This window comes from Capricornis sumatraensis, chromosome 17 (genome assembly GCF_032405125.1).
Source record: "Capricornis sumatraensis isolate serow.1 chromosome 17, serow.2, whole genome shotgun sequence".
NCBI classification, from domain to species: domain Eukaryota; kingdom Metazoa; phylum Chordata; class Mammalia; order Artiodactyla; family Bovidae; genus Capricornis; species Capricornis sumatraensis.
The window spans coordinates 78,433,797-78,461,504 of NC_091085.1; the positions used below are offsets into that span (position 1 = coordinate 78,433,797).

At 56.5% G+C, this 27,708-nt stretch overlaps 1 gene segment (V, D, J or C); it reads right to left on the minus strand.

Annotated features, from left to right (window-relative positions):
• Window positions 1-10,986: 10,986 nt before the first annotated feature.
• Window positions 10,987-15,257, minus strand: LOC138093765 (immunoglobulin lambda constant 3-like). The segment is given in 3 exon segments: window positions 10,987-11,306; window positions 11,444-11,559; window positions 15,061-15,257. Coding segments are annotated over 3 exon segments (633 nt in total).
• Window positions 15,258-27,708: the final 12,451 nt, after the last annotated feature.

Consider the following 27,708-nt stretch of genomic DNA (forward strand, 5'->3'; position numbering starts at 1 on the left):
TTATGTAGTATTATAAACATTTATTTGTATATATAAATATGTAATTCTAAATATAGAAATAAATATATTTAGACACCATAATAAATATAAAAATAATTTTCACGACTTTCTCTGGGGAGTGTGTCTGTGGTTCACTTCATGCTGTTTCAGAATGGGAACTGTCCACCTCCCAAATGGGCTTTTGAGATTCCAAAGGCGGACACCTAACTGGATGCTTAGAGGACTATCGGGAAGGGAGGAACAGGGAGACTTGAGGTTAGACATTCCTAGTGAGTCAAGCCTATCTTCTCTTCTAATTAAAAAAAATTTTTTTTTTTTGCTGGTCACACATTAGTTGATAGACTAACACTCTTGTTACCGTGAAGTTTAACTTTCTGAGCCCTTTGTGGGTGAAGAACACTCATAACCTCATGCCACCTCCCATTTCCATCTCCCACTTCCCTCTGGAAGGTGTCCTCTGTTTGGTTTTGGCAAATATATACATACATTTAATTTTTATTTCGAATCCACATCCCCCTGTCACAGAAGCTGGAGTCTTAACCACTGGGCAACCAAGAAGTCCCAGTTCTGGTTTTTAGATCCGAGGCAGCAACAGTCTGGAGATGACCCCTGTTTCTAGGGCGACTGTTGATGCTGGGTCGTGTCAATCAGGGTCGCGTCAGGAAACAAACCACACGATTAATGTGAGACCCAAACGTTCCGATCGCGGGTAGATAACGCCTGGAAGGGTAACGGAGGGCGCTGAGGGGCCTACCGCGCTCTACGCAGCCCTGCCAGGGAGAGGAAGGCTGGACGGTGAGGAAAGCGACTCACACAGGCTGAGGCTGCCCCCTTTCCAGAGGCAAAGCCACTGGCCACTGGGCAGGGCCAGACCTGGACCCTGGAAGTGTCACCGCTGCGGCGGGTGTGGGGGCGATCGGCAGGCAGGAGCGGCTCCGGGGTGGGGACACGTGGCCTGAGGACGCAGCGGCAGCAGGAAGACAGAAACGGCAGCTGGGGATTTACATGTGGATTAATAACCTTTCCCCCAACTGCCCGTCCAGAATCTGGAAAACGGAGGCCAGGGCCTTCTAGAAGATTCCCTATTGCAGACAGTCAAAGACAAACCTTTGGTGGTCAGCAGTCTGTGGGGCGGTTGGGAGTATGGAGTGCTATGTAATAATGGTTTTACATTTGTTACGGAACCTGGGTTTATCTTTTTTTCCCCATGGGCAACAGTCCCAAACACTGAAACACCAGAGGTTTGCAGCAAAGAGCGGGTTCATCCACAAGGCAACCAGGCGAGGAGACCAGAGCATGCTCTGGAATCTGCCTCCCTGCGGGCACGGGGCTGGGGCTCACGGATGAAGACCAAGCAGCAGGTGGCGCGAGGCCTGGGGAGCCTGGGGAAAGCGATGGACAAGGTGCGGGGACCGCGGCCCGCGAGGTGGACCCAAGCTCCGCCTCTGCGCTCACAGCGCGAGCTGGGGGCGGGGCTTCCAGGGACACGCGGCCACGCCCCGTGGGAGGGTCAGCGGTCCATCCAGTCCTAAGCTCAGCTCCAGCTAGACGCCGCTGAGTCCGGCTTTCTAGACAGCAACCCGGGCAGGTATTTTATTGTTTTGGCTTCGTGACTGGAGGACGTTCAAGTCTTAAAACGCCCTTGATTACAGCGGGCAGGCGGAATGGATTTGACTGATCACGACCCTCAGTGTCACCATCTCAGGGGCCGCCCTCACCCCCACCTATCCTGCCAAAGGGGGGGCCTCGGTGCTGAGATCGGGGCCACACGTGTCCTAGACAGTTGGTCAGCGCTGCTGCTGAGCGGACCCGGGTCCATCCTGACACCGTCACTGGCCCCTGTGCTCAATAAAAGGAAGGAAAGCGGGAAAAGCGCTTTCTGGCCGCGGTGGCCTTGCGCGTTCCTCCATCACCATCTGCTGGCAGAGCCTGGCATGACACCCGCCGCACAGAAACCTCGGTGTCCGTTTGGGTGCCCCATCCTTGACCCCGAGATAGCACTCTCCGTCCAAAATGAAGGACGCCTGCCTCCAAGGGTCTTTATACTCATAATCAATTAACTGTTAATTCCTCCTCAAGTCCACTCACAGTTCCACGGAGTAAGTGTGCTAGCCTTCAACAACTCTATATAAAATAATACTGAGAAGAAGAGAACGTGGTTAATAAATGCAAATACACCTGCAAAGGGGCAAAGAAAAAAGACGCAGTCTCCGCAGTTCTCCCTTTTTCACGGCTCATGAATAGGGCTGCAGATAAAACACAGGATGCCCAGTTCAGTTCAGTCACTCAGTCGTGTCAGACGCTTTGCGACCCCATGAATCGCAGCACGCCAGGCCTCCCTGTTCATCACCATCTCCCGGCGTTCACTCAGACTCACGTCCATCGAGTCAGTGATGCCATCCAGCCATCTCATCCTCTGTTGTCCCCTTCTCCTCCTGCCCCCAATCCCTCCCAGCATCAGAGTCTTTTCCAATGAGTCAACTCTTCTCATGAGGTGACCAAAGCACTGGAGCTTCAGCTTTAGCATCATTCCTTCCAAAGAAATCCCAGGGCTGATCTCCTTCAGAATGGACTGGTTGGATCTCCTTGCAGTCCAAGGGACTCTCAAGAGTCTTCTCCAACACCACAGTTCAAAAGCATCAATTCTTCAGCGCTCAGCCTTCTTCACAGTCCAACTCTCACATCCATACATGACCACAGGAAAAACCATAGCCTTGACTAGACGGACCTTTGTCAGCAAACTAATGTCTCTGCTTTTCAATATGCTATCTAGGTTGGTCATAACTTTTCTTCCAAGGAGTAAGCGTCTTTTAATTTCATGGCTGCAGTCACCATCTGCAGTGATTTTGGAGCCCCCCAAAATAAAGTCAGCCAGTGTTTCCACTGTTTCCCCATCTATTTCCCATGAAGTGATGGGACTGGATGCCATGATCTTCGTTTTCTGAATGTTGAGTTTTAAGCCAACTTTTTCACTCTCTTCTTTCATTTTCATGAAGAGGCTCTTCTTCACTTTCTGCCATAACGGTGGTGTCATCTGCATATCTGAGGTTATTGATATTTCTCCCGGCAATCTTGATTCCAGCTTGTGTTTCTTCCAGTCCAGCGTTTCTCATGATGTACTCTGCATAGAAGTTAAATAAGCAGGGTGACAATATACAGCCTTGACGTACTCCTTTTCCTATTTGGAACCAGTCTGTTGTTCCATGTCCAGTTTTAACTGTTGCTTCCTGACCTGCATACAGATTTCTCAAGAGGCAGGTCAGGTGGTCTGGTATTCCCATCTCTTTCAGAATTTTCCACAGTTTATTGTGATCCACACAGTAAAAGGCTTTGGCATAGTCAATAAAGCAGAAATGGATATTTTTCTGGAACTCTCTTGCTTTTCCATGATCCAGCGGATGTTGGAATTTGATCTCTGGTTCCTCTGCCTTTTCTAAAACCAGCTTGAACGTCAAGGAGTTCACAGTTCATGTATTGCTGAAGCCTGGCTTGGAGAATTTTGAGCATTACTTTACTAGCATGTGAGATGAGTGCAATTGTGTGGTAGTTTGAGCATTCTTTGGCATTGCCTTTCTTTGGGATTGGAATGAAAACTGACCTTTTCCAGTCCTGTGGCCACTGCTGAGTTTTCCAAATTTGCTGGCATATTGAGTGCAGCACTTTCACAGCATCATCTTTCAGGATTCGAAACAGCTCAATTGGAATTCCATCACCTCCACTAGCTTTGTTCGTAGTGATGCTTCCTAAGGCCCACTTGACTTCACATTCCAAGATGTCTGGCTCTAGATTAGTGATCACATCATCATGACTATCTGGGTCGTGAAGATCTTTTTTGTACAGTTTTTCCATGTCCAGTGAATGATTTTTTAGTATACTGCTAAGTCACTTCAGTCGTGTTCAACTCTGTGCGACCCCATAGACGGCAGCCCACCAGACTCCCCCGTCCCTGGGATTCTTCAGGCAAGAACACTGGAGTGGGTTGCCGTTTCCTTCTCCAATGTATGAAAGTAAAAAGTGAAAGTGAAGTCGCTCAGTCATGTCCGACTCTTTGCAACCCCATGGACTGCAGCCTACCAGGCTCCTCTGTCCATGGGATTTTCCAGGCAAGAGTACTGGAGTGGGGTGCCATCACCTTCTCCGTTTTTAGTATAAGTATGTCCCAAACATTGCACAGGACATACTCTTTAATCCACCTTTAAAAAATAAATAAAATTTATTTATATTATTTCTTTTTTGCAGGTCACGCAGTTTACAGATTAAAGCCCTGGTCACTCTGAATTGTAATTTTTTGAACCCTTTGTGGTGAAGAGTACCCATAACATCGAGAGGTCATCAGACAGTCCTCTTGGGGCTGGACCTGTCTCTGCCCATCACCCCACAAGGGGGACCAGGAAGGGCCGGCCTGCGCCCAGCACACACTGCGCCTCGCACCCCTGCAGGCAGGTTTTGTGCGGTGCCCCCAAGCCTGGAAGGAATTCCATGGTCTCCCACACCCTTTAGCGTTGAAAGGTGTTTTGCGTTCAGTTCAGTTCAGTCGCTCAGTCGTGTCTGACTCTTTGTGATCCCATGGACTACAGCTCGCCAGGCCTCCTTGTCCATTACCAACTCCCAGAGTTTACTCAAACTCATGTCCATTGACTCAGTGATGCCATCCAACCATCTCATCCTCTGTCGACCCTTCTCCTCCTGCCTTCAATCTTTCGCAGCATCTGGGTCTTTTCAAATGAGTCAGTTCTTCCCACCAGGTAGCCAAAGTATTGGAGTTTCAGCTTCAGCATCAGTCCTTCCCATGAATATTCAGGACTGATGTCCTTTAGGATGGACTGGTTGGATCTCCTTGCAGTCCAAGGGACTCTCAAGAGTCTTCTCCAACCCCACAGTTCAAAAGCATCAATTCTTCGGCGCTCAGCTTTCTTTATAGTCCAACTCGCACATCCATACATGACTACTGGAAAACCGTAGCTTTGACTAGACGGACCTTTGTTGACAAAGTAGTATCTCTGCTTTTTAATATGCCGTCTAGGTTGGTCATAGCTTTTCTTCCAAGGAGCAAGCGTCTTTTAATTTCATGGCTGCAGTCACCATCTGCAGTGATTTTGGAGCCCAAAAAAGTAAAGTCAGCCACTGTTTCCACCGTTTCCCTATCTGTTTGCCATGAAGTGATGGGACTGGATGCCATGATCTTCGTTTTCTGAATGTTGAGCTTTAGGCCAACTTTTTCACTCTCCTCTTTCACTTTCATCAAGAGACTCTTTAGTTCTTCACTTTCTGCCATAAGGGTGGCGTCATCTGCATATCTTAGGTTATTGATATTTCTCTTGGCAATCTTGATTCCAGCTCGTGCTTCTTCCAGCCTGGCATTTCGCATGATGTACTCTGCATATAAGTTCAATAAGCAGGGTGACAATATACAGCCTTGACGTACTCCTTTTCCTATTTGGAACCAGTCTGTTGTTCCATGTCCAGTTCTACCTGTTGCTTCCTGACCTGCATACAGATTTCTCAGGAGGCAGGTCAGGTGGTCTGATATTCCCATCTCTTTCAGATTTTTCCACAGTTGTGATCCACACAGTCAAAGGCTTTGGCATAGTCAATAAAGCAGACATAGATGTTTTTCTGGAACTCTCTTGCTTTTTCCATGATCCAGCGGATGTTGGCAATTTGATCTCTGGTTCCTCTTCCTTTTCTAAATCCAGCTTGAACATCAGGGAGTTCACGGTTCACATGAACTGGCTTGGAGAATTTTGAGCATTACTTTACTACCGTGTGAGATGACTGTTTTGCACACTGGTGGTATTCATTAGTGACCAGGTGAGGATGATGGTCCTTTACCTGGAGGCACGTTTGGTGCATGTTGGCTCAGGGGCCGAGCTATCAGCCTGCATCGCGCCCACAGGCATCGCGTCCCCCTGGGCCGGGTCAGCTGTGGGCTGTCCAGACATGGGCTTCCCCGGGCCTCTGGCCCCGTGTCCCTCCCAAGTCAGTGTCCAGCGTTGCCCTCCTGGTTGTGGACTTGTGCAGCAGTCTCAGCAGATGTAGGGGCGACCCTAAAGGATGTATTGAGGCATCTCAGCACCGTCGCCGCCCAGGTTTGCGGGCCAGCAGTGACGTGACTGGGAAGAGGGGCTGCTCTGGGGACCATTGCTTTACAGTCAGACCTTAAGGGCATAAAGCATCTGGGCCCCTCCTTGTGGGGGCTCCCACCATCTCAGACCCATCTGTCCCCACCCCCTGAGCATCAGAGCCAGGGACCCTCACCCACTGCCTTCCAGCAGAGGACAACCACCGCAGCTGATCTGACCGAAGGTGTCCCAGCACCCCGGCCCTCTGCTGGAGGCAAAATGACCCGAGCCTGTGACCCAGCGGCTCAGAAGCCTGTTGTCCTGCGTCCACTCCAAAGCTGTGACCCGCCCTCCTGGGCTGGGACCGCTGCCACACTGAGCTTAATTATCTGCTCTGTGACCACCGTCCTTATCTTACACATGAAGGATCTAGAAAAAGCCAAGTGTGGCCTCCTTGGGGGCAGTTTGTCCTGGAAGGTTGGACTTGATCACGTCACCTCCACTGTCCTCTCAACCTCCAGTGAGGTTTCCTCTATGAAAAGCCCTAAACGGAGGATAGTCATTTTTCAAAAACGTGACAATTTTTAACTTCAGGGCTACTCCTGAAGCCAGCACGTCTGCCCTCGAAGCAGTGGGAAGAGGTGTGGGAAGAGGACCAGGCCTCCTGCCCTCCTGACACTCCGGAAGCGGGAAATGTTCAGGGGACACAGAGCGGAGTGTCCTGGCTCCCTGTCACAGAGGTGGCCTCTGGGAGAGGTGAGGGGGAAGGAAAGCTGGTCTCCCCGCTTGCTGACGTGCCTGCAGGGTTTTCAAGGACGTGTGCGTGTGGTCCCCACCTGTCCCATCTTCTGGGTCCCTGGAAAACACATAATTCCTTTACACACCCCCGGACGGGCCCCTCTGGCCACACTGTCCTGGGGGTGAAGCTCAGTAATCCTGGAGACCCCGCCCTGCACGGCACGGGCTGGAGGGAAGAACTTCAGCCTCCTTCTGTGTCCCCCACTCCAAGGCCGCACACTCACCCAGCCTCCAGGACTCGGGTGGGGCTGAGGCTGGAGACTCACCCAAGTTTGCTACCCCTCCCCTTAAGGCCTTCCCAGAGCAGCTGCCTGCGTCCTCACGCCTGGCCCCTACCCTCTGGTCCAACCCTGTGAGGGTGGGCCAGCCTGGGTCCATGCCTCCTGCCGTTCCCTGGGCCGCTGGCTGTCTGCAGGTGCGGGGTGCTGGCCCGGAGAAGCGCCAGCAGAGCCCAGAGGCCAGGAGTGGAGCGGTGAGGTGAGCCCCGGAGTCTCGAGCGGCCAGAGGCAAAATACTGCACTGTGTCCCCGGAAGGCAGTTTCCCATGAAACCTTCGATAGAGGCCACCCCAGACGACCAGCCTGATCTGCTGTGGAGGCGTGGACCCCTCCCCGTAGCGAATGGTGATTGGGTTCTACCTGGACCCGGGACTTCTGTTTATATTATAATCTTTTCCCCACTGCCCCTCCAGGGATCTGGAAAACGGAGGCCTGGGCTAGACGGAAGCTTCCTCCAAGATTCTTTATTGAAGGGATTCGAAGAAAAACTTAGGTGGTCAGTGATCTGTGGGGGATGGAGGGGTGAGTGCTACGTGTAACGGTTTTACTGTTGTTACTGGACCAGTTTTGATGTGTTTCCCGCTTCAAGAAGCAGACCCAAACACCGAGATGCTGAGGTTAGCAGCAAAGAGCGGGTTCATCCACAAGGCAACCAGGCAAGGAGACCAACCAGAGCCCGCTCTGGAATCTGCATCCCTGCGGGCACGGGGCTGGGGCTCACGGATGAAGACCAAGCAGCAGGTGGCGCGGGGCGCGGGGCGCGGGGAGCCTGCGGAAAGCGATGGACAAGGTGCGGGGACCGCGGCCGGCGCGGTGGACCCAAGCTCCGCCTCTGCCCTCTGGTTGACTTGAGCGTCTTCTCATGTGCAGCTGGGTCTCCTTTACAGGAGCAGCAGCTTCTCCTTTGTCAGTGAGGGTCCTTGAAGGGGGAGGTGAGAATCCCTGTGGTCGGGCCTTCCAGGACCCCAGGACCCCAGGACCCAGGATGGGGAGGACATGCTGGGGTGGGCCAGGCCCAGATCAGGGGCAGCTCCGCTACCCCCACCTACGAGCTGCAGAAACATCCGGCGTCAGCCCTGAACCTGGCCTGTCCCGCCGTGCGGGCCACACCTGTCCCCAGTCCCACACCCCGCCGATCGCTGGCTCAGTTTCTCTTCCTGGCCTGTCCCGCCGTGCGGCCAACGCCTGGACGTCTGTCCCCCGTCCCACACCCCGCCGATCGCTGGCTCGGTTTCTCTTCCCCTTCCGGCTCCCTGCTGTCTCCCAGAGTTTTGTTTAGGGCAAAGTTAGACTTAGCTTTCGCCTGGAGATTCCCAGGGGCAGCCAGCTGCGTGGGGGTGAGGGTGCCCGGGGATGCTGGCCTGAGGCTGCTGGGCCCCGAGCAGCTGGTTACCAACGGCAGCAGCAACTGTCAACCCCAGAGGCCACAAACGTTTATCTTCCACCTGACCGGCCCTCCCAGCCCTCCAGGGAGTGAGGTTCCATTATCTCCAACCCCAGCTGCAGGGAGGGGATCCTGAATCAGGGCCATCCTGGCCCCTGGCCACCTCGAGGCCCCATATGTGTGGGGCGATTCTCCCCGGGCGGGCAGGGAGCTGGCCTAGGGCTGGGGGACGCGGTGGCGTCAGTGGTGGGCTCCTTGCCATCCCCCCAGTGCACAGGTAGTTCCAGAGCAGGTGGTCCTGAGCCTCTGCCCCCAGCACCGGCCCTCAGCGGCGCTCACTGAGGCCTTGCTGAATGAGTGAGTGAGTGAGTGAGTGAGTGACTCGTCACGGCTGAGGGGCCGTGGAAGGAGTGGGGGGGTGGGGGTGAGGTGAGGGGTGCGGCTGGCCAGCCAGCAGCTCCCACTGTGTCCAGCGCAGGTCCCAACCCCTCTCCTGCTGTCTGAACCGCAGTTCTCTCCTCTGTGAAATGGGCCCACAGAACCTGCCCTGCTTTGCTATATGGACTCAGAGGGTCCATGACCCCCTCCAACCTGCCCCCCTACCCCGCGCCAAGTCAGCACAGGTTGAGGGACCCCCCACCCCAAGGAGCCTCCGGAGGCCACTGACGTCCAGGGGCTGCGGGGTCGTGGGCCCAGCTCCTGGCTCCTAGGGATGGAGGTGACCCCGGGAGAGGCCCTGGGGGCCCACCGCGGGTGTGTGGTCCCGAGCAGGCCCCGGGAGGCTGCCTTGGCTCTGGGGACCTCAGTGTCCGCACCCATGAGGGGAGCACCCTCCTCCCGGGGTGGCCTGGGGCCAGGAGGGAGAGCAGGACCACGGGGCAGCACTGGCCAGCCCCATCCTCACAGCAGAGAGATGACACCCGCGGCTGAGCCCGGGACAGCCAGCCCCCGGCCGGGCGGAGCAGGCGGCGGTGCTGCACTAAGTTGGTCGCTGTCATCGGGGGGCTCCGTGACACCCACCCAGCGCCCAGCGGGGCCCCTGGGACATGGAGGGGGGCAGCCAGCTCCCCTGGAGTCCCCGTTGCCAAAGACCTGTTCCCAGCTGTGCTGAGCAGGTCAGTGGCCGGCAGCTGGTGGGGCCCGGGCCTCGTCCCCGATCCTGACCGGAGGTGTGAGAACCTGCCTCCAGCGGCCCCGGGAACCTGGGATCAGGAGTGGGGGGCATGCTAGGGAGCAGCTCCTCTCAGCCCCCATGCACTCAGTCAGCCCAGATCACCGGGGTTCAGGGTCCCTGGGAGGGTCACGTCAGGAGAGCGGACCTCAGGGTGCTGGGGGGCAGCAGGTCCTCCTGGCGGGTGGGGACCAGGTCTGTCAGCCCAGCGGAGGGGTCAGCAGGACCGGAGTGCGGGGAGCATGAAGCTGGGGCCTCGGGGGACAAAGACGCTGGGCTAGGGGAGCTGGTGCTGGGGGCCAGAGGCAGCAGAAAGCGGGTCTGGGGAAGGGACAGGGACCTGTCCTGGGGCTGCCGCTGGGCCAGGCAGGCCCTGTGCCAGGTTGGCCCTTCCCATGGCAGGGCTCAGGGAGCACCCCTGCCCCCTGCCCCCAGCCTGGAACCGAGACTGGGGCAGAGTCTCCAGGAAGAGGCCACCCTCTCCCGGGCCCTCCCTGAATGCCCGGGCCCTAATTCCTGACCCAGAGGAGGGGCCGGGGCGTGAGGAAGCCCGTCCCTCTGACTCAAGGCCCCACAACTCCCTCCCTGAGGCCGTGGGTCCTGGGGGCCAGGAACCTGGGTCCGGGCGGGCTTGGAGCACTCAGGGTAGAGGGAAGCTGTGCCCCAGAGCCAAACCTAAAGTCCAAGCCCCCTCCCCGTGAGCCCAGGGGGCCAGGAGAAAGGAAGGGGGAGCCGGGGCTGGGAGACCCTTAGGAGTGGCCCAGCCCGGAGACCCAGCAGGACACGGAGAGACGGATGCAGGCCAAGGTCCCGGGTCAGTAATGGTGACAGCCGTCATACCGCAGAGAAAGGACAAGCCGGGGGCCAGCAGGTGTGGGGTCCCCACCAGGCAGGGATGGAGCGCTCCTCTGGACGACACCAGCCACAGGCAGCTGTGTCTGGCCAGGGGGCACGGCTGGGTACGGCCCTGTGCTGGAGGAGGAGAGTCGGGGGGGGGGGGGCTCCCGACTAGTCTCTGGGCAATGCCTATCCCCCCACCCCATCACTGTGAGCCTCTCCCCTTGGGGTGTCTTCTCCTTGGTGCCTGGGATTCCTGAATCTCCAGAATCCTGGAGAGGTTGCCGATTAAATACGAGACAAGGAAAAAACGAGCAGCGGGCAGGATTTCTGAATGCAGATGAGGCCGTTTTGTTGCAAGCAGACTGGGCGCAGGAGGAAGGGACGTAGGGGACCACGTGGGAGGGGAGACCCTCCCGGGGTCCCGGGGCTCCAGGAGGGTGGGGGCCCAGGGCCCTAAGGACACTCGGAGGGCCTCACTGTCTTCGTCACGGTGCTCCCCTCGTGCGTGACCTCGCAGCTGTAACTGCTTTTTGGGTTCCACTCGCTGCCCGTCAGGGTCAGGTAGCTGCTGGCCGCGTACTTGCTGTCGCTCTGTTTGGAGGCCTGGCTGGTCACCACGCCCCGGGTGACGGGGGTGCCGTCTGCCTTCCAGGCCACGGTCACGTTGCCCGGGTAGAAGTCGCTGATGAGACACACCAGGGTGGCCGTGTTGATGCTGAGCTCCTCCATGGAGGGCGGGAACAGGGTGACCGAGGGTGCGGACTTGGGCCGACCTGCGGGTGGTAGGGAGACGGAAGGTCATCGGGCCAGCATCCCTGCTGGAGCCCCTGACCTCGGGAGACAGAGAAAAGTGACTTTCCCGAGAGAGCAGAGGGTGGGACAGGCTGGGGAAGGAGTGAGAGCCACTTACCTGAGATGGTGACCTCGGTCCCGCTGCCAAAGACATACCACGGTAAGGAAGCCTCAGACCAGACGCCAGGCCAGCACCTGGGGCCTGTCCCCCTGGGGTTGGGCCGGAGTGGGAACCTGCTGGGCGTGATGGACACCGGGCTGTGTCCTGTGGGAGTGGGTGTGGGTAGCCAGCCCTCCCGCAGCCAGGGCACCGCTGGGTGATGCTGTCTAACCAGCTCAACCTCCGCCGCCGCCTTCTCCTCTGGTTACGGTTACCAAGGGTGGGAGAGGGAAGAGATCAGCTGGGAAATCGGGACTGGCATGTGCGCACGACTGTATATGAAGCAGACAGCTAATGAGGACCCGCTGTGCGGCGCAGGGAGCTCTAGCCGACACTCTGCCGTGGCTTACGGAACACAGCTTTGATCCCTGGGGCGGGAAGATGCCCTGGAGAAGGAAATGGCAACCCACTCCAGCCTTCTTGCCTGGAAAATCCCACGAACAGAGGAGCCTGGAGGGCTACAGTCCCTGGGGTCGCAAAGAGTCAGACGTGACTGAACATGGCATGGAATGGCTCACGTGGGGAAAGAATCTAAAAAAGTGTAGATAGATGTCTGCGTCTGCTCCCAGGCTGCCAAGCCTGGGAGGATATAAATGTACCCTATTTGCAAAAAAAAAAAAAAAAAGTCTACGTCTGACTGATTAACTTTGCTGTACAGCCGCTGCTGCTGCTAAGTCGCTTCAGTCGTGTCCGACTGTGTGACCCCATAGACGGCAGCCCACCAGGCTCCCCCGCCCCTGGGATTCTCCAGGCAGGAACACCCGAGTGGGTTGCCATTGCCTTCTCCAGGCTGTACAGCAGAAATAAGCAACTCGACTACACTCCAACAAAAAACATTTTCAAAGGAAGACTGGCCCCAAAAAGGTGGCTAACGCTACAATTCCATTTATAGAACCATCTTGAGGGGACAAAATTAGAAAAGAAGACAGGTTAGTAGCTGCCAGCTCGTCTGTCCCGGCTGGGGAGGGAAGGAAGTGGGCGTGGCCAGGAAGGGCTCGGAATATTCTGCAATTGCCTGCATCCCGGTTGTACCCTGGCTGTGGTTTTTTTATACTACAAGACATCACTGTTACGGGAAGCTGGATGAAGGGTACGTGGGACCCCCTGTATTACGTCTTACAGCTGCATGTGAATCTACAAATATCCCCAAATAAAATGTTTGCTTGAAAAAGAGGTTACACACAGCGTGATGACGCCGATATCTGGAAAAGGCAAAACTATAGAGTCAGAACCATAGGGATTCCCTGGCTGTCCAGTGGCTAAGTCTGCAAGCTTCCACTGCAGGGGCCATAGGTTCAGTCCCCGGTGGGGGAACTATAGATACCACCTGCCACTCCGCGTGGCAGATCAAAGGAAGAAACCAGTGGTTTTTCACGGCTGGGATAGAAAGAGGACTTTACACAAGAACCCAGAGAAATCTGGGGAGGGTGGTAGGAATGTTCTGTATCTTGATTGGGGTGGGGGTTACACAACTCTATGATTTCATTAGCACGTGTTCATGGGAAGGACTGATGTTGAAGCTGAAACTCCAATACTTTGGCCACCTGATTTGAAGAGCTGACTCATCTGAAAAGACCCTGATGCTGGGAAAGACTGAGGGCAGGAGGAGAAGGGGACGACAGAGGATGAGATGGTTAGATAGCATCACCGGCTTGACGGACATGGGTTTGGGTGGACTCCGGCAGTTGGCGATGGACAGGGAGGCCTGGTGTGCTGCGGTTCATGGGGTCGCAAAGAGTCAGACACGCCCGAGCGACTTTCTCTTTCACATCTCACCCTCCCTTCTCGCTGGACGTCTACTTCTAGGCTGTCTCTACTTCTTCCCCGAGAACACACAGTATTCAGCCAAAGTTCTGCTATATCATCAAGATAAACTTCTTTCATCTTTTACCTTTATTTTTATTTTTTGGCCGTACCACATGCCGTGTGGGATCTTAGCTCCCTGACCAGGGGTGGCACCCAGGCCCCCTGCAGTGGAAGTTCAGCCTTAACCCCTGGACTACCCTGAGAAGTCCCGAGATGCATGTGTAGAGGCGGGGTTGCGTGATCAAGCAGAATGCCCATCTGCATGACTCTTGGCACGTGGCGCTGTTCGTTTCAGAAACTCAGTCTCCCACTGACAGTCCCTGACAGTGTCTGTTGCTCCCCACCAGCCCACTGGCGACGGCACTGTGGATCCACCTGCCGATCCCTTAGGGCCCCGGGGACCGGCCCCTCCTCCGGGCGCTTTTCCACTGCCCCTTCTCCAGCCTCTTCTCCAGCCTCTCATCTGGCCTCACACTGGCTTTTGATCCAGAACTTCTTTCCCAGAACGACAACCTGACTCTGAGAGCCCCGCCCTTGAACCCCTCAGCCCCTCCCCCTGGGTCCTAGGGTGACGGACGGGGTGGTGTGCAGCCTGCTCCGCCCGGCTCTGGAAGCTCCCTGCAGGCCTGCGCCCCCCGCTGTCCACCTCGGGGTGGGGGGGGCCCACTCCCTTTGCCTGGAGCACCCCATCCCAGGTCCATGTCCCGGACCCATGAGACCAGCTCAGGCAGCAGCCCTCCCACCTGCTGCCACGGCCACCCCCGCCTCTCTGGGGCAGGTGTCAGGCTCCGAGGCTCTTATCTAGCTCGCACCCCTCACTTTGCAGAGGGGAAACTGAGGCCCAGAGGAGTGGACTTGTCAGCCCAGCCAGCGTCGGGGAGAGGGGTGCGCACAGGGGCCGCTGGAGGCTTGGGCTCTGGGAGTCAGCACCAGCGTGCGTCCTTGGGCAGCTGCCTCACCTCTCTGGGCCCCCGTCCTCGTCTGTAAATTGAGGGTGACAGGTGGGGCCTGCTTGGGGGGCTGCTGAGAGGGAGGCTGTGCCCCTAAACGGTCAGTGCCCATGACGGTCGTGCTGCGGGGTCACTGATGGTCCCAGACCGTCCCTGGTGGTCAGTGCACTGTCCAGGGACCCCCACCACAGGCAGAGAGGAGGACTGGAGCCACACGGCCAGGGGGGCAGACCGTGGACCCCCAGGCCCTCGCCTGGGCCTTTCCCATGGACGCGCCTGCACCCTGGTGGGCTCGGGCTCCTGGGGGCCAGTTGCAGGAGGTGGCCCTTGGCTGGGGGCCCCAGGGCACCGGGAAAGGTTTCCCCATCACCCGGCAGAGCCTGCGCCCTGGTGCTCCAGGGACCAGCGCCTGCCCAGCGAGGGGAAGGGCAAGAAGGTGGTTCAGCAGCCTAGGGGCGCCCCGGGGACCCCAGGACGAGGGCAGTCACCCCCGAGACCTCCTGCCCCCGCCTCCTTGTGCTGCTCCACTCGGAGGACCAGCGCCAGGCGGGGGAGACCCCAGTCTTGGGTGCAAACGGTAAGTGAGGCCAAGAAGCTCAGCAATCCAGAAAAATGATGTTTTAATCCAGTAAAAACAATTAATGCAAAATAGTCCACACCAGACAGCATGCCAATGCTTCAGACTAAGCCTCCATCTCCAGGCCCCACCCTCCGGCCGAGGTGCCCCCCCTGCCATCTGCCCTCACGGCGGCTCTGTCCTCACCCCCAGCGTCGGGAGCAGGGACCCCCGTGCACCCCCACGACCCCCCCGGCCCTTACCTGCCCCACAGGCTCCACGGGCTCTTTCCTGCCGGGGCCTCCATGCGGGGGGCCGTGCTCTGAGGCGCCGCCGTCGGGGGCAGCAGGCCGTGGGCACCCACTGCCAGGCCCAGCAGGATGAGAGGCCAGGGCTGCCTGGGGACACTGCGCTGACCCCTGGGGGCCTCACGGGCCCCCTGGTCTGGCCTGGGCCTCATGTGCTCCCACAGCCAAGGGCACCTCGGGCAGACGCGCTGGTGTGGGCTCCTCCTTGGAGGGGGTCGAAAGTGCCCCCGCTTCCCCTTGCTGGCAGGGGCCGTCCGGGCATGCCCCGTCCCACGGGGCCCGTCCTCTGCCTGGGCCTTCTGTCCCTGCCCCCAGCACCGCCCCCTCCCCCAGGGCCCAGGGCTGGTACTGGGGGGCCTCTCGCAGGGGCCTCTGCCAGCTGCCCTGCTTGGTCCGGATCCAGGGCTCAACCGCCTCACAGCGCAGTCTCTGCCAACCTGCCCCAGGGACCCGGGGGGACACACCTGCTCCCGCCCTTGTTCCCAAGGGCGCCCTGGGCGTCTCCTCGGGGGGGGCGGGGTCGAGAGGGGGCGAGGCCGAGGCTGAGGTGGGGGTGAGGAGACGGCCCAGGTTACAGGCCAGCTGCAGGGCGGGGAACCAAGGTTTCATCACAAAACTGGGCATAAGGCGCCGTGTTCAGCACCCCCTGGATGACACCCCCCTCCGCCATGGGTCACACATACACACATGTGTCTCACACACACACACGCACACACATCCATGGGTCTCTCTCTCTCACATGCACACACATCCATGTGTCTCACACACGCACATATCCGTGCATCTCTCTCACACACACACCCTCATAGTAAACATAAGAGCAACCGTCACCCCCAGCCCCCTCCAGAAGTCCTCCTCTTCCCACACTGACGCCCCATCTCCCTTAAACACAAGCTCCCTGTCCCCCCGCCCAGGCTCCGTGAACCACCCTTCTTCTGCTTTCAGGGTCTATGATTTTGACTCCTACTCTTACCTGGAAAATCCCATGGACTGCAGCCTACCAGGCTGCTCCATCCATGGGGTCGCTAAGAACAGGACACGACTGAGCAACTTCACTTTCACTTTTCACTTTCATGCATTGGAGAAGGAAATGGCAACCCACTCCAGTGTTCTTGCCTGATGAACCCCAGGGACGGGGGAGCCTGGTGGGCTGCCGTCTCTGGGGTCGCACAGAGTCGGACACGACTGAAGCGACTCAGCAGCAGCAGCAGCAGCAGCAGCAGGGACCAGGTAGTCCTGCCTGGGAAATTCCGTGCACAGAGGAGCCTGGCGGGCTACAACCCAGGGGCCCCAAAGAATTGGACACGACGGGGCACATGTGTGCACGCATACACACACACACAAACACACACACAGATACACACACACAGACACACACACACAGAGATACACACACACACAGACACACACACACAGAGACACACACAGAGACACACACACAGAGACACACACAGACACACAGACACAGAGACACACACAGACACACACACACAGACAAAGACACAGAGATACACACACAGACACACACACACACACAGAGACACACACAGAGACACACACACACAGACACACACACACACAGACACACACACAGAGACACACAGAGACACACACACACAGAGACACACACAGAGACACACACAGAGACACACAGACACAGAGACACACACAGACACACACACAGACACACAGACACAGAGACACACACAGACACACACACACAGACAAAGACACAGAGATACACACACAGACACACACACAGACACACAGACACACACAGAGACACACACACACAGAGACACACACACACAGAGACACACACAGAGACACACACACAGAGACACACAGAGACACACACACACAGAGACACACAGAGACACACACACACAGAGACACACACACACACACAAAGACACACACACAGAGACACACACAGACACACACACACAGACACACACACACACAGAGACACACACACACAGAGATACACACACAGAGACACATACAGAGACACACACACAGAGACACACACACACAGACACACACACAGACACTCACACACAGAGATACACACACACACACAGAGACACACACACAGACACACACACAGATACACACACACACAGACACACACACACAGAGACACACACAGAGACACACACACACAGACACACACAGAGACACACACACAGAGACACACACAGACACACAGACACAGAGACACACACAGACACACACACACAGACAAAGACACAGAGATACACACACAGACACACACACACACACAGAGATACACACACACACAGAGACACACACAGAGACACACACACACAGACACACACACACAGACACACACACAGAGACGCACAGAGACACACACACACAGACACACACACAGAGACACACAGACACAGAGACACACACAGACACACACACAGACACACAGACACAGAGACACACACAGACACACACACACAGACAAAGACACAGAGATACACACACAGACACATAGACACACACAGAGACACACACACACAGAGACACACACAGAGACACACACACAGAGACACACAGAGACACACACACACAGAGACACACACAGAGACACACACACAGAGACACACACACACAAAGACACACACACAGAGACACACACAGACACACACACACACAGACACACACACACACAGATACACACACACACAGAGACACACACACAGAGACACACACACAGAGATACACACACACACACAGAGACACACAGAGACACACACACACAGAGACACATACAGAGACACACACACAGAGACACACACACACAGAGACACACACACACAGACACACACACAGACACTCACACACAGAGATACACACACACACACAGAGACACACACACAGACACACACACACAGATACACACACACACAGACACACACACACAGAGACACACACAGAGACACACACACAAAGACACAGAGATACACACACAGAGAACACACACACAGAGACACACACACAGACACATGCGCACACACACACACAGATACACACACACACAGACACAGACACAGAGACACACACACAGACACAACACACACACAGAGACACACACACAGAGACACACACACAGAGATACACACACACACAGAGACACACAGAGACACACACACACAGAGACACACACAGACACACACACACAGACAAAGACACAGAGATACACACACAGAGACACACACACAGAGACACACACACAGACACATGCACACACACACACAGATGCACACACACAGATACACACTCACAGAGACACATACACAGACACAGACACAGAGACACACACAGACACACACACAGACACATGCGCTAATATCTATACACTCTGGGTGTTGATGGGAAATGGATTTCTCACAGGAGGTTTTCATAGGAGAGCCTTTGGAGAATGTGGTTCTGGTCCAGTGTCTGTAGGAGACGGAGCTTGTCGTCCCACCCGCGCTTGCGCATCAGATTCGTGTTTGAAACTATTCTGCTTCAGGTCCCCGTGGTTTGTCCATCGCTGTGACGCTCTCCCCAGAGGCCCCCAGAGTGAATTTCATGAAAGCCACATGCCCGTGTGGTCAGGCCACCCCAGACATCCTGTTGGCACCTGCCCAGTGCAGTCACGGGATGCCGTGGCAGGTAGACTGACTTCTCCAGGTGACCCGGAGTTCCTGAAGGTAAGGTCAGGCTCCAGGGACCACGTGACTTAGCTTGGATCCCCGTATTACACACACGCTGGGCATCTGCAAGGGCCTGGTGCTGAATCACGAGACCTCACAGTTCTTGGGTAGATGGGCCAGGCCCTGGACAGTAATGGGGTGCGGTCACCCTGATAGCTGCTATGCAGCTGAGTATGGGGGAGCCCCTGGGGTCCCCGACCTGGTCCAGCTTCTCCCCACTGTGGTGCCTGGCTCACTCCAGCCTGGGACCTAAGCTCCTCACACTTTGGGGGCTGGATCTTGCTTGGAGTCCCAGGCGGAAGCTGGTCCCTCCCAGTCCCCCGGGCAGGTGTGACACTCCCCCACTGCCCAGGGAGGCGGTGGTTCCCCTGGGGACAGCCCTAGGTCTTGGGAACAAGAAGGGGCTGTCCCTCAATCCAGGGACCCCCAGCTACAGCCCACCCGCCCCGTGCCGTGTGCCTGGCCGCTGCTGCAGACCACGCAGCCCGTGGTGGCCGTGGTCAAAGTCCGCGTCTGGCTGGACCCCGGGGACCCTGGAGGGGTGGGTGGCTGAGAAGCCTCTTCAGAGCATCAGCTGCTGGACACACGTGGAGCTTAAGTGGAAGTGTCCTAACAAGGGAGGCGGAAGCAGATGACAAGGGCGCCAGAAGGGCTCTTCCTCGTGCGTGGAGCCGCCAGGGAGCCTGTGACGATGCGGGTTCAGACTCAGCAGGTCTACGGCGGCCTGGACACGTGGCATTCTTCGCAAGCCCCCAGGTGATGCTGGGCGCTGCCAGCCCGTGGGTGCCCTGCACCATGCCGTTGTGGTGGTTCCCCAGGACAGCTCTGAGGTCTGCGGAGCTGACACTGAGCTTGAAGCTGCTGCGTCTCTGGGCTTCTGGGTCGAGGATGAGCTGATGAGATGCTGGGAAGGACAGGAGGTGTCTCGTTTGAGGGACTAGTCCAGACCGCCCCCAGTTGGACGGCAGTCACTGGGAATGGAGGGGTCAAGGTCGGCCCGTAAGGACCACCACCCTCCCAGCCCCACTTTCCCTCTCTGCGGTCCACGCAGCGTCCAGCAGAGGAGAACCTGTCACGACTTCCAGCCCGGGTGCCACCGTGCCTTGAGGACGGCAAACAGAGCTTTAACTTTGTTTTTTAATGGCTTTCTTTCTTTTTTAACTTTGAGTGAGTGGTGTAAGGTGGGTTGTGTTTTCCTGAATCTCTCCTTAATTTTTCTTCTCTCGGGACAGTGAAGTGTTTGGGAGCCTGGTTTAGCCATCACCAGGATCACATGGATGGTTTCAAGTGTTTCTCGTTCTCGTCCTCTTCCTCCGTTCAGGGAGCTCTAAGTCATGAGGCTTTCAGGGAAGACACTCATATGCGCTGTGTTAGTCCTCAGTTGTGTCCGGCTCTGCGACCCCAGGGACTGTAGCCTAACAGGCCCCTCTGTCCCTGGGATTCTCCAGGCACGAATACTGGAGCGGGTTGCCATTTCCTTCTCCAGGGGATCTTATCAACCTAGGGATTGAACCCAGGTCTCTTGCATTGTAGGAAGATTCTTTACCATCTGAGCCACTGTATATATATATATGCGTATGGAGAATCCCAGGGACGGGGGAGCCTGGTGGGCTGTTGTCTATGGGGTCGCACAGAGTCGGACACTGAAGCGACTTCGCAGCAGCAGCAGCGTATATATATATATATATATATACACACACATAATGGAATATTACTCCACCATAAAAAAGACTCAGCTAATGCCATTTGCAGCAACAGAGATGGGCCATCATGCTGAAGTCAGTCAAAGACAAATATCATACTCTATCACTTCTATGTGGAGTCGAGAAAAAGTATACAGAGGGGTTTGTATACGTAACAGAAAAAGACTCGCAGACTCCAGAGCAGAGGCTGTCAAAGGGGAAATCTGACGGGGGAGAGGCTGAGAGTTGGGTACTGGCGTACGCACACGGTGGTGGAGATGATTGATGGGGACCTTCTGTATACGGAGCACAGAGAACTCCGCTCACTATCCTGTAAGAACCTAACTGGGACAGGAACTCGGAGGAGAATGGACACGTGTGTCACTGAAGGTTTCGGCTGTACACCCGAAGCTGCCCCAACATTGTGAGTCAACTACACTCCAAAATAAAGTAAATATTAAATTAATAATAAAAGAGATGAATGGCAAAGCTAAAAATACAGGAAAAACAACAATAATGAAGATCCATACACCAACACTTTTTTAAAAAAAACAAAACACCATCTTTTAGAGAACCAGCTGAAGTGAAGGTGATTTGGTCCAAATGTTCTAAAGACAAAACTGAATGGGCTGTTTACGACGCACCACCGTGTCTCTGGTTAGGCACCGACTTGAAAGGCCTTGTGCTGCCTGAAGACAGGAAAACTTCCCACAGTCTCAGTGGATTTAAACACCTCAGTATGTTATACCCATGAACTCGTGATGGTGCTAACAAGTTGAAGGATGCTGGCACACTGACTTGTGATTTTCGATGACTGGTAAATACGGTGCGGGGTGGGGGAAAGATCAGACATTTATCCTGCCTTTACTATAGGAAAGTCCCTGGGGCGCCTCAATCATTGATGAGGCGACGTGTCCCTCCTAGTTCTGCTGGAATGAAAATGTCCTCATTTCACATCCTGTCCTGAACTGTGTGCACATCACAAAAATGCGATGTGGAATGAGACGCCAGCCAGGCCCCTCTGCACTCAAGGGCCTCTGAATGTCAGCCCCACCCCGGCCTCTTTGAGTTACACCCCGTCACAACCACGTGGGCCTCGGTGTACGTGCAGAGCCCCTGCACTTCACGGCGTCTGATAGGTAGGCTCCTTCCCACCAGATCCCTGGGTCCTCCTCAGATCCCCTCCCCGGGCCTCAGTGTCTAACTCGGGCCAGAATGTCTGGGCCCTGGCCTTCAGTGCCACTGGTGACGTGTCCCAGCTAGCTGGGCTCTGCGATTCTGGGTCAGACTTGGGAGTGGGATGATGGAGCGGCCGACAGGACTCCCTTCTCTCTGGGTTTCTCTCTGTGACTCTGAATCCCAGAATCGCAGAGGATGGAAGCGAGAGGAGGGCTAGTTACAAGCAAGAGACAGAACTCTTTGAGGACCACCTAGCTGGCCTCTGGAAGCCGGGGCCTGGAGGTCCGTGACCAGAGGCAAAGGTCTGAGGCAGGAAGAAGTCAGTGCATTTCAGAGAGCGGAAGCCCAGTCAGTTCAGTCGCTCAGTCGCGTCCAACTCTTGTGACCGCGTGGGCTGCAGCACACCAGGCTTCCCTGTCCTTCACCAACTCCCGAAGCTTGTTCAAACTCATATCCATCCAGTCAACGAGGCCATCCAGCCATCTCATCCTCTGTCGTCCCCTTCTCCTCCCACCTCCAATCTTTCCCAGCCAAAGTATTGGAGCTTCAGCATCAGTCCTTCCCATAAATATTCAGGGCTGATTTCCTTTAGGATGGACTGGTTGGATCTCCTTGCAGTCTAAGGGACTCTAACAAGTCTTCTCCAACTCCACAGTTCAAAGGTCTGATGCAGGAAGCAAAGCACTCAGGGGCAAAGGTCTAATGCGGGAAGAACCCAGTGCATTTCAGACAGCTGAAGCCCAGAGGGGCTGGAAAGCGGCCAGAGCTGAGATAAATGGTTTTACAGGAGATACACACACACACACACACATACACACACACGCACACAGGGAAGGGCTGCCCCTGAGGGTCTTTTCAGTCGAGAAATGGACATTCTCAGACCAGTTTGGAGTCACAGGGGAGATGGTTCACCTGGCGCCTCTCCGACTGGGAGACGTGTCCACATGTGGTGTGGACGTGGATGTACGGGGTCCCTCTCTGCAGGGCACACGTGGACCCCGCACCTCGGGGCTTGGGGTGCAGATATGGGCCAGAGTAGCAGGAACCCACGGTTTCCCTTTCACCCAACAAGCCCACTGATGAGGCCGCATCCCTGCCCGCGGGGTCTTCTGGGGTCCTGAGGGGTTGGTACCCTGGAGTCCACAGGCACAGGGGGCCTCGGGCGGCCTTGCTCACCCCACCGAGTGTGGTCTGGCTGCAACCTGGAGGCAGGAAAGGGTGTTTCTCCAGAGCAGGGTCAGCAGAGCACGGCCCAAACGCCACCGCCAGCCCGGCCCTGTCTTGCTTCTGTAAACCAAGTTTAACAGGAAGCGGTCGTGCCCATGCATTCAGAGAGGGTCTGTGGCTGCTTCTGAGCTCTAAGGACAGAAGTAGTTGCCACAAAGATCGTATGGCCCAGAAAGCCAAAACTAGTTACTATCTGTGCCTTTTACAGAGAACACTTCCTCTCACCTGGCTGAGGGTGTCTCGGCTGGGACGATTTTGCCACCTTGGGGAACTTTGGTGATGTCTGGGGATGTCTGTGGTCGTCATAACTATGGGTGGAAGGCCATTGGGGGGGGGGTGGAGGCCAGGGATGCTGCTGGACCCCCTGGAGTCAGGCCAGCCCCCCCCCACGGCACAGAACAGTCTGGCCCAGTGGGGGACCGAGCCCACACCCATCCCTGGGCACCGCTCTCCTCCCCAGAGGGCCAGCAAAGGTGCTTTCTAAGCTGCTTACTCCTTGCCCACAGTCAGGTGACAAGAGTGGGTCCTGTCCTTGGCAGGGGCACCCCCGAGGGGCCATGTCAGCCCCCCCCGCCCCGGTAGACCCACAAGCCCAGGGGCTCCGGCCAAGCAGACCACGGCCAGCCAGTCTCCTGGGACCTTCACCCTGGCATTCCACTCATTCTGATGGTTCACAAAGCATCCTGGGCCTCCTCCGAACCAATTCAGACCACTCGGCGGAACAGCTTCCCAAGACTCAAGCAGCTTTAATCCGCGAATCCAGCCTCCAAGGGGGCTCACAGGGGTGTCTTCTGGCCCTGGGCAGCCCACCGCCCCGACCCCCTCGCCCACACCCCCACCCCGCGGGGATGTGGCCCTCCGGCCTTTAATGCAAGGGGAGCGTGTCCCAGGGGCCCGGGGAGCCCGGGCTGGCCAGCTCCTTTTCTTCCCCCTCTTCTCTCTGCGTCTCCCGCCTCTGCCCCATGACCTGGGCCCCCACAGCACAGAAATAGACAGCCTCGTCCTCGGCCTGGAGCTCAGCAATACTCAAATACCCCGTGTTCTTGGCCAGGTCTTTGGAGCCGGAGAAGCGAGGGGGCACCTGGTGGCCCTGCCTCTTGTTGGAGGGGGAGAAATATCTCAGCAGGAATCTCGGGGGGTGGCCGGGCCTCTGCTGGTACCAGTAGATGTTGTGAAGGCCGATGTTGTGGTCACCGCGCAGGGTGCAGGCCAAACGGATGGTGGCTCCCAGAAACGAGGTCACGGAAGGCGGCTGACTCAGCACGGGCTGAGGGCTGCAGCCTGGGGACACAGAGGAGTGTGGGCACCGGGGCAGAGCAGGGCGCGGGAAAGGGCCGGGGGCCACCAGCTCCGGGGCTTCTCACCTGTGCCGTGGAGCAGGAGCCCCAGGAGGACCGGGGCCCAGAACATGGTGCGGTGAAGCAGAGTTCTGCCGCCAGAGTCCTCGCGGAGCAGGGCCAGCCCCCTCCTCCGCCCTCCTCCCCACCTGCCAGGGGTGGGGTCTTGGCACCCGCGGGTCCCGATGGCCATCCCAAACTTCCCTGGGTTTGCAATGCCGGTTGAGGGGAACGGCCGCCTGCTGGTTTTGTGGCTCCTGCCTTACCCCAGGGGAAGCGTTGAGGGAGGAAGCACCTGCCTGGGGCTCACAGCCCAGTGCCCAGGAGGCCAGGATGGAGTCCCCAAGGGGGTGACCTCCGCATCCCCCAAAGGAAGCTGAGCCCCACAGAGTGAGGTTCTTGTGCACACTTCTGTGTGTGGTGAACCGGAAGAGAGGACAGGTCCTCACGGTGGGAAACACCTGCTGGGTGCTGCAGAAGGTGTAGGGGCCCTGGGTGAGGGTCCGCTCCGTCCCCTCCCATGCCCCTAACATGCCCTGCCCCTCCAGACCCAGCCCCTGTCCCCCTGGAGTGAACCCGGAGTGACTAGCAGCTCCTGGAAAGGAAGCATCTGGGCGGGCTTTCAGGAGGCGGCAGAGGTGGCCTTAGCTCCTTCAGCCCTGCCCCAGGCCTCTGCCCCTCGTCCTCAGGGGGCTCTCCCCAGGGAGCGGGGGAGGAGGCGTCTGTGAGCTTGGTGGTCCTGGGGGTCCACTCCTGCCCCTGGGTCCTCAGGCCCATAAATGAGATGTGGTGCGTGGACCATGGTGTGTATAGTAAAGAAACTGTTCCTGGTTCGTGGGAGGCAGCCTCTAAATACAGCGCTTGTTATTCGGGCGGCCCCTGAGTTTACACTAATGGGTGATTTGCGAAGGATGCTGGCCATGAGGAAAGTCCCACCCAACGATGGGAAGATGGGAACTTTGAGCTGAGCTCCCAGGATGGGGAGGGGGGCTGGAGACTGAGTCCAATCACAGACCAGTGGTCCCCGCAACTGTCCTGAGTCATGAAACCCCAGTGGACACTGAGGTTCAGGGGAGCCTCGCAGGCTGCTGGGCGGTGGACATGCAGGGTGGAGAGGGAGCCTGAAGACACAGCAGCCCACCTCTGGGGCCCCCACGCCCTGGTGCAGCTCTCCGTTCACTGCTCCTGGCCTGCAGGCTTTACAGCGAAACTGGGGTCGTGAGGATGGAGCTTTCTTCAGTTCTGCAAGGGTCTCTACCAAGTCGTTCAGCCTGAGGGGGTTTGGGGAACACCCCCCAAACTTGTGGCCATTTGGTCAGAAATATAGGTGGCCTGCGGATAGCTGAGTTTGCAGCTGGTGTCTGAAGTGAGGGATGGGTTTTTTTGGGATGGGGTCTGTTAGGACCAAACTGAAGCCAGGACAGGCTCTAAGGGGCAGGCTAGGCCTGAGGTTTAGTCTCTAGGAAAGCTGAGGCACTGGGAAGTCCCGCAGGCAGTGTAGCTCGACCAATCAGAAAAAACATCCCCATAGCCTCCTGCCGGCGCCAGACCTGAGCCAATCCAGATAGGGATGCGAGGTTTAAAAGTCCTGCGCGCGTACGGTTTAACCAATCAGCTATGCTATTACAGGAACAAAGAACCGTCTGTATGAAAGTAGATGTGATTCAGAGCTCGGGGCTCTTGTCAAGACTCCACTGTGCTGGATGAGACCTGAGCCCTAGGTCGAGCTAGCAATAAACCCCTTTATCCCTTTGCACTGCTGTGGACGTCTTATTCTCTCAGTTTTGGGCACTCGGACACTGGGCACAACATTTGGGGGCTCGTCCGGGATCCCGTTAACTGGGAAGAATAACATTCTCCCGGCAGAAGGGGTTTCCTCACTAGCAGGAGAGATATCTGAACACCTGTGTTAGTTCTGGTTAAGACCAGCATGAGGCCGAGGCCCGGCATCGCGCTGGGGAGGCGGCTGGCTCTGTTCTCTGGTTAAGACCAGCGTGAGGCCGAGGCCCGGCATCGCGCTGGGGAGGCGGCTGGCTCTGTTCTCTGGTTAAGACCAGCGTGAGGCTGAGGCCCGGCATTGTGCTTGGGAGGCGGCTGGCTCTGTGGATGCCTTGTTGATAAGATTACCTTGAGGGAAAGAAAGTTTCAGGGGGGCCCGGGAAGACCTAGTGCTGTGTTCTCGGCCGATGTGTGTTTGTTATCTCTTTGTCGTGTCTGTGTGAGTGCCGGCATCGTCTCTGCTCTGTGTATCTGTCTGTCGTGTCTGTGTGAGTGCCGGCATCGTCTCTGCTCTGTGTATGTTTGTCGTGTCTGTGTGAGTGCCGGCATTGTCTCTGCTCTGTGTGTGTTCATTTTGTCTCCTGTGTTCTTCTCTGTAATCATGGGGCAAGCGACTTCTACTCCTTTGTCCCTTATGACTGACCATTTCTCTGATTTCAGATCTAGGGCGCAAAATCTATCGTTATTGGTGAAAAAGCCGAGACTGACATCCCGACCACTCGGGGTACTCAGGGGCCAGCTTGCCTGCCAATGGACCAGACCCAGAGGCCACAACCGGGACCCTTTTGTCCCTGGTCTCCTCCTGACGACCGGTAAGGAACAAGAGACTTTATTGACCTCTCTCCCCTTCCCTCTCTGTCTCCTCTCCTTAACCCTTCCTATCCTTCCCTGTTTTTCTAGTCCCCCGGTCCTGGACGCAGGAATCTGGTCGCAGGGCCCTCAGCCTGAGCTGAGGATTGGAGACTGAGCACCTCCTCTTGGCAGAGAACTCGAATTCTGGCTCTGATTTCTGGTAGGGCCGAGTTCCAGTCCTCCCTTCTCTGGAGGCCCAGGGAAAAGTCCCGTGAGGCCTGGGTGTCTGTAGGTGGCAGGGGACGTCTGTAAGGCCACCCCTTTCGCCCCCCCCCCCGCCTCCCCCACTTCTTCTTTCCACCTGGCTTCCTTTCCTCCCTTGAAATCTTTGATGTTAGTGCTTAGATCTGAAGTTCTGTGTCTCTATAGGAGGTTTCCTGAGAGACTGTATTTTTGTATTTAAGAGCTTCCGTGGTGGAGCCGAGGTTAAAGCGTCTGCCTACAATATGGGAGACCTGAGTTCGATCCCTGGGTCGAGAAGATCCCCTGGAGAAGGAAATCTTGCTTTGTCTGGCCACCATGTGGTTTAGACTGCCGCCATTTTGTTAGAACTTGATTTTCTTTCCCTGTGCCTTGAGACCAGGGCTCTCAGGAACACTTATCTAGACCATCTCTAACTCCTGACACTGAGGAAAAAGGGAAAAAAGACTTGAAGCTACATCTTGCGCTGTGTCTGTCTAAATATGTCTTGGTGTGTCTCTGTCTCTGGGTAATATTTTTGTGGTTAATATGTATATGAGCTCTATTTGTTTGGCTTAAAAAAAAAAGGGGGTAAGCGCTTACAAATCAAGTAATTCTAAATTAAACAATAAATTCCAGGTTCATGTGAAC